Genomic DNA, 7,285 nt, shown 5'->3' on the forward strand with positions numbered 1-7,285 from the left:
GGCTGGGTTCTCTCCCCAGCTCTGGGAGGGGAGTGGGGTCTAGTGGTTAGAGCGGGGGGGGGGCCTGATTAACAGCCCACTCCCTACAGCTCTAACCACTAGACTCCACTCCCCTCCCAGAGCCGGGCTAGACCCAGGAGTCCTGGCTCCCAGCCCTCCTGCTCTAACCACTAGCCCCCGCTCCTCTCCCAGAGCTGGGGAGAGAACCCAGGAGTCCTGGCTCCCTCCCCGTTCTCGTCACCTCCTCCAGGTGAGCCCTTGCCCCACACCAAGCCTGAGGCTGGGAAGGGTGGGGGTGGGGTGTCTCCTCCAGCCTGGGGATTGTCTGAGACTCTGACCCCTGGGCCCCAGCCTGAGCACTGGGGGGCACAGATGAGGAAAGCCACGGTGGATTGGCCTGTGCGTTACAGCTGTAAATATAGGTGTGTAGCTATATGTACTCCATGCACCAGAGAAGGGGGTCAATATGTTGGGGGGGGCATGTTAAGGAGAGACTGAGAAAGCAGCAATTGTCCCCCCCTGACCTTCAAGCTCCCCCTAGGGTTATGTACAGGTTCAAAGCTATTTAGTACAGGGGGCCCAGCAAGCGGCGCTCTCCCCTGGCAGGCAGGGCTGGGCCTAATGCCCCAGGGCAGTGCTGGGGGCGCTCTCCCCTGGCAGGCAGGGCAGGCCCCGGTGCCCCAGGGCGGTGCTAGGGGGGGCTGGGCTGCAGGGAGCGCTCTCCCCTGGCAGGCAGGGCTGGCCCCGGTGCCCCACGGCGCTGCTAGGGGGCGCTGGGCTGCAGGGAGAGGGGGGCTCAATAGGGGGCGCTCTCCCCTGGCAGTCGGTGCCTCCTGAAATCTGGCTCGCAGTTGTGTTTGGGTGTGAGATTCTCTTTCACTTCCTGTCCCAAACTTTACGGTTTTGCTGCATAGCCATGAAATAGGGGCCGGGCGAGGGGTCCCCGTGTACCCACCCCCCCGCTCCCCACACCAGAGGAGGCTGCATTTCTGTGCACACAACCCCGGGGGGGTGTCAGACCATGTGGGGGATAGATGGGGGGGGGAGCGCTCAGGTTATGGGCAGGTTAAGCCAGGGGGGAGCCGGCGGGTCAGACCATGGAGATGGGGGAGGTGGGGGGGCGCAGCGAGAGGTGCACGAAGTCGGGGTTGATATAGGTGAAGCCCTGGAATTCGCTCTGATCCAGCCCTGCCATGACCAGCTGGTCCGGGGGGGTCAGCGCTGGCACTGCCCGCGTGAAAAACTTGTCGAAGTTCTCGCCACTCTTCCCGCACTGGGACAGACGGACGGACGGAGGGACAGACGGAGACGGCCCGAGAGAGGCAGACAGACATGGACAGACCACGAGAGACAGATCCAGACAGGGACAGACAGACAGCAAGACAGATGGGGGGGGGGAGAGAGAAAGAAGAGCTGGGTTATTTCCCTTGGCCCCCACCCCTTCACTGTTCCCCCCACCCCGTTACGCCAGTCCCGCTCCTGCTGGCTCAGACCCTAGTGCCCCTCCGCTTCCCCCCCACAGCGCCCCCTCCCTGCAGTCACATGGGGCTCCCCTAATCACAGACTGTTGGGACCCCCGATTCCCCATAGGGCCCCGCACCTGCTCTGGGGGGGCTACGGGGGGTGGCCAGGTGGGGTTGGGGTTCATTGGGGGTGTGAAGAAGGCTGGGTTAGGGGTGGTCACTCTCCAACAGGGGGTGAAGGGCAGCGGGCTGCGGGGGGGTCATTCTCCAGGAGGGGGTACAGGGAGCAGGATGGGGGGTCACTCTTCAGGAGGGGGTGAAGGGTGGCAGGACGGGGGGGCAGAGGGAGCGGGATGGGGGGGGTCACTCTAGGCAGGGGGGGTCACTTTCCAGGAAGGAGGAACACGGAGCGGGATGGGGGGGGGGGTCACTCACCAGGCGGGGGGGCAGGGGCAGGCTGCGGGGTCACTCTCCAGGAGAGGGTTTGGGGAGCAGGATGGGGGGGGGTCACTCTCCAGGCGGGGGTACACGGAGCGGGATGGGGGGGGTCACTCTCCAGGCGGGGGTACATGGAGCGGGATGGGGGGGTCACTCTCCAGGAAGGGGGAACACGGAGCAGGCTGGGGGGGTCACTCACCGGGCGGGGGGTGAAGGGCGGCGGGATCTCCAGGCGCTCCAGGCTCTCCCAGTCCATCCAGCGGAAAAAGCCGTGCTCCCGGATGTCCTGCTCCCCGGCTGGCCCCGAGCCCAGGCGTTTCAGGGGGTGCTTGGTAAGGAACTGGGGGGGGGGGAAACACGGTGACATCAGAGACACAGAACCCCTGGACCAGCTGATCCACCCCTCCCAGCCCCTTGAGGGCGGGCACCCTCCCCTCACCCCAACTCGCCCCCGCCACGGCTTCACCCCAGCCTGCCCCTCCCCCAGAAATTGCGGGGGTCAAAGGCCAGGGTGGCGCCCCCCCAGATATCCCTCACCCCTTTGCAGATGGAGACGGCCTCGCGGGACAGCGACTTCGGGTAGGACACCGTGTGCTCCATGATCGCCTGGAACAGCTCGTCCTCGTCCTCCCCGTCAAAGGGGGGCTGGGGGGAGAGCAGAGGGGGGTCAGAGCCAGTCCCTCCCAGCGGAATCTGCCCCCCCCCCCCCCCCCGGGCACTGAGGCCAGGCTGCCCCCCCCCCCCCCCCCCCCATAGGTACTCCCCCCCCAGCCCCCCCCCCAGTTACCTGCCCCGCTAGCATCTCATAAAGCAACACCCCGAAGGACCACCAATCCACCGACTTCCCGTAGGGCTGGTAGGCAATTATCTAGGGCAGGAAGAAAGCAGGGACAAGTTAGGAGGTTCCAACCCTGTATCACAGGCCCCCAACTCCATGTGGGGACGGGGGGAAACCACCTTATGGCAGAGGAAACTCCCCCGCATCCCCTGCACAAGCCGTGAGCTACAATGTCATACACACACACACACACACACACACACACACACAGAGGGAGATTTAAAAGGCGCACTTCCCCTTTAAGAGTATCCCCCACCTGGCATAGCAAACTGGGATTTGGGGGAGGAGAACATCTGCACTGGGGGGCAGTGCTAAAGCACAGGAAGCAGGGCCAACCTCACTACAGCCCCTCCCATTGGTTTATCCCTCCCCAGCTCCCAACCCTAGGAGATAATGTGGGGGGTGGGTGGGAAGGAGTCACTGCCAGGAGACCAACCCCCCAAAAAGCAGACACCCACTGTGCCACCCTGTACCCCATGTTCACTACTTGCATATGGCTATGTTACATTTTGTACAAAGCACGCCTTGTGAGGCATCATTTGAAAACTCATAATCTGCTGAACATCGCTGTCCTGTGCTAAACTGTGTACCAACATTGTGTATGGAGTTATAAGATTTTACGATATGATTATTACTGAAATGTGTTGTAATGCTGGGTGACACCCACAAGCCAGTTTCTCAGAGACAAAGGCCCACTGGCTCGTCGGAGCCATTACCTGTTTATTCAGACATTCAACAGAAAGGGAGGGAAGGTATAAACAAAAGAATGTACCATTCATATAAAGGACTGATTGCACAGCCCGTATGCCAGGACACTGCCTAACCCCATGACCCAGCAAGGACTTTTCCAGCACAGGGGGCTGGAGCATAAGAAGGGAGAATACATAACACACAAACGACCTCCCCTCTTCACCTTACATCCCTCTGCTCATAACGCCAATGAATACCGGAAGGACACTGAACCGAGGGGAGTGGGTCTAACTGGAAGGCTTTGCACATGGACTGCAGCAGGTTTTCGGGGGAGAGAAATCCGTTTGCTTCCTAATCTTATTTAGCCGGGTAACGTTTAGGAATGAGCTCGCAGATTTCTTTTATTTCTTTTGTAACCAATTCGGACTTTCATGCCTTAAACACGTCTAATCACTGAAAAGCATCGATCTTCCTCTAGGTACCACACGGGTGTTATTCTTGTATCGAAGCTGGTGTGTTTCGGCTGAAGCGCTCGGGAAATCTCTCCTCGGGTTAACGAAGGCTGGGGCATATTCGCACCCCTGGGGCATATTCGCGCACCATTTATGGGTGCAGTGCAGGACACATGCTGGGGTGCAAGGCTGGGGCTGGGGCATTGGCGGGTGTCGCCCTGTGTGGACGTCATGCGTGGCGGGCACAGCAGTGGCGGGCAGACAATCATGCCCCTCAGCTGGGGGCGACTCCACATCCCGAGGTCTGCGGGTGAGCAGAGCCCCGAGAGGCTGGTATGAGGCGCCGCAGAGAATTAAAGGGACAGGGTGTGATGAAGTGGGGGGTTTCTTGTTTTCGGTGGGGTTTCAATGGTTTGCATGCGGAGGGGGTGGGACTCAGTTTCCCTGGGGGTTACTGGTTTAACAAGGTGAAGGGAGAGGGAGTTTGTTGTTGCAGAGGACCGGAGAGGGAACTTGGGACCCCAGCTAATGGCCTGGAGGATGGACACCCCAGCGACCGGTGACCTGAGACCCCGACCCGGAGACCCAGACGGTTCTGTCCAGTGGGAGGACAATGGGCTGCAGAGTGAGGACCCAGTGACCTAACCAGCCGGTTCCAGCCAGAGGACAGAAGCGAGGAGAGGAGGCCCCAGTTTACAACCCTGTTTAACTGGAGAGAAGACAATGGACAGAGGCGGGGCTTGGGGCCGGTGATCTCAGATGCCCAGCTGGGAAGCAGGGGGCTCTGGGCTGGAGAGGGGGAGCAGGCAGAGCCCACCTGGATGCAGAGAGGCTGGGATGTGCTGTGCTGAGGGAGGCCAGGCCTGAGGCCCTGAGAGTTTCCTGTGCTGTGTTCAACTCTCAATAAATCCTTCTGTTTTATGCTGGCTGAGAGTCACTCCGGTCTAGAGAACAGGGTGGCATCAACCCCTTCGGGGGTGGAGGCCCCGGGGATCCAGAGCGAGTGGACTCCCTGAGGGGGCCCACGTCAGAGACAGGTGTGCTAAGGCTCAGAGAGGTGTGGCTCCAGGAGGTGGAGGGGCCTGACCCCGAGAGAGAGTGGACCCCCAAGAAGGGCTGTCGCACTGAAAGGGGCACCCCCCACGGACCGCACAGGGCCAAGAGTGGGCACGATCTGTGCGTCCGTGACACAGGGCAATTCAACAGTCCAGGCCTGGTACTGCCCCCCCCCGGCACTGCACGGTCCCCTTGAGTGGCTGGCGTGGAACAGGGCGGTGGGGGAAGAGCGGGGGTGGGTGGCTGGGGGAGCTCCAGCCCCACCAGCAGAGGTCTCCCCCACCATTCCCCCATAACCAAGTGCTCGGGTTGGGGGTGGGAGGCTGGGGGTGACCCCTCCCCAGGTACAATCTGGACTGTGGGGTCTAGTGGTTAGAGCAGGAGGGCTGGGAACCAGGACTCCTGGGTTCTCTCCCCGGCTCAGGGAGGGGAGTGGGGTCTAGCGGCTGGATCGGGGGCGCTACCTCCGGAGCGATGTAGTCGGGGGTCCCGCAGAAGGTCCGGGTGGTCACTCCGGGGAAGATGTTCTCTTTGCACATCCCGAAATCCGTGATCTTGATGTGGCCCTCGGCATCCAGCATCACGTTATCCAGCTTCAGATCCCTGTGGGGAGAGACAGGACTGGGCTCTCGCCTCCAGGGGGCGCCGGCTCCCATCCGGCCCCAGGGCAGGTAGGGAGCAGAGACTGTAGCCAACAACCCGGCAGAGGCAGTTTCCACTCACCGATAGATGATGCCCTTGTTGTGCAGGAAGAAGAGGCCGATGGCGATCTCTGCTGCGTAGAACCTACAAGCGGGGGGGGGGGGGGGGGGGGGGGGGGGGGGGGGACAGAACAATCAAAGGTGACTTGGAAAATCGTTTCATCACCTTCAACGTCCCTTCAATGTCTTCGCTGCTCCATGGCCACAGAGTGTTTCACGGGGACCCCTCGCCCGGTGCTGGGATGCGACTGCCTCTGGGGTGGGGCACGGGGGCTGGGTATCCAGGGACCCCGGGCCTGGCACTGGGATGTGGCCCCTCTGGGGTGGGGCGCGGGGGCTGGGTATCCGGGGACCCCTGGCCCGGAGCTGGGACGCGGCCCCTCTGGGGTGGGGTGCACGTACATGGCATGAGGCTCCTTGAACTTCCCGACCTGCTGGATGTGGTACATGAGGTCTCCGCCATTGACGTATTCCATCACGAAATAGAGCCGATCCTGGACGGGGCGAGTGAGACGGGGCCATGGGGGACAGAACAGACCCCCCAGGACCATCTACCCCAGTATCCCACCCCGTCCCTAGCCCCCAGATCAGCCCCATGGGCCCATCTACCCCGGTATCCCACCCCGTCCCCAGCCCCCAGATCAGCCCCACGGGCCCACCCACCCCTTTATCCCACCCCGTCCCTGCCCCCTGGATCAGCCCCACAGGCCCATCTACCCCGGTATCCCGCCCCCTCCCTGCCCCCTGGAGCAACCCCACGGGCCCATCTACCCCGGTATCCCACCCGTCCCTAGCCCCGGATCAGCCCCACGGGCTCATCTACCCCTGTATCCCGCCGCCCCGGGGGGTACCGTGGTCTGGAAGGTGGAGTGCAGCTGGGTGAGGAAGTGTGGCCGGTCGCTGAGCGCCAGGACCCGCTTCTCCACCATGGTACATTCCACGTCGTCGTCCTGGATGATCACGTCCTTCTTCAGGATCTTGATGGCGTAGAGCTCGTCCGTGCCCCGCCGCTCGGCCAGCATCACCTGGGGGGACCACAGCCCTGAGCCAGCCAGTCCCTGCCCTGGGGCCGGGTGGGAGCTGGTGCCCCCTAGAGGGAAAAGGCCCCAGGCCCCATTCCCTGCCCCCCTGAGCCAGCCAGTCCCTGCCCTTGGGCTGGATGGGAGCCAGCACCCCCCTGAGGCAAGGGCCTGGTTGTCTCTCTACTGCAGGAGGCCAAGGGCCACTCTAAGATCACAGCTTTGGGGATATGCAGGGAGAACGCCTTCCCCAGAGCGACCACCCTGGCCTTCTGCGGGACCCCGACTACATCGCCCCGGAGGTAGTGTCCCCGATCCAACCACCAGACCCCACTCCCCTCCCAGAGCCGGGGAGAGAACCCAGGCATCCGGGCTCCCAGCCCCCACGGCTCTAACCCACCAGCCCCCACGCCCCTCCCAGAGCCGGGGAGAGAACCCAGGCGTCCGGGGCATCCTCACCTTGCCGAAGCTGCCCTTTCCCAGCACCATGAGGAAGTTGAAGTCGGAGATGTGGAAGCGGCTGGTCCCGAAGAAGCTGCCGTGCTTGGAGTCCGTGGGGCTGGGGGTGGGCGAGGGGCCCGGGCCGTGGCGCACCTTCTGTGGGGGGCAGAGATGGGGCACGGTGAGC

At 62.8% G+C, this 7,285-nt stretch overlaps 1 protein-coding gene across 1 annotated transcript; it reads right to left on the bottom strand.

Annotated features, from left to right (window-relative positions):
* Positions 1-748: 748 nt before the first annotated feature.
* On the bottom strand, positions 749-7,281 carry LOC112123886 (protein kinase C gamma type-like; the record flags this gene model as incomplete). Its single annotated transcript, XM_026646165.1, has 9 exons — positions 749-1,273; positions 2,101-2,241; positions 2,439-2,546; positions 2,689-2,769; positions 5,402-5,540; positions 5,661-5,723; positions 6,041-6,132; positions 6,490-6,663; positions 7,117-7,281. Coding segments are annotated over 9 exons (1,146 nt in total), but the record flags the coding sequence as incomplete, so codon positions are not given.
* Between the last annotated feature and the right edge of the window lie 4 nt (positions 7,282-7,285).

This window comes from Terrapene carolina, unplaced genomic scaffold, assembly GCF_002925995.2.
Source record: "Terrapene carolina triunguis isolate 2854851 unplaced genomic scaffold, T_m_triunguis-2.0 Scaffold34224, whole genome shotgun sequence".
Classification (NCBI taxonomy): Eukaryota; Metazoa; Chordata; order Testudines; family Emydidae; genus Terrapene; species Terrapene triunguis.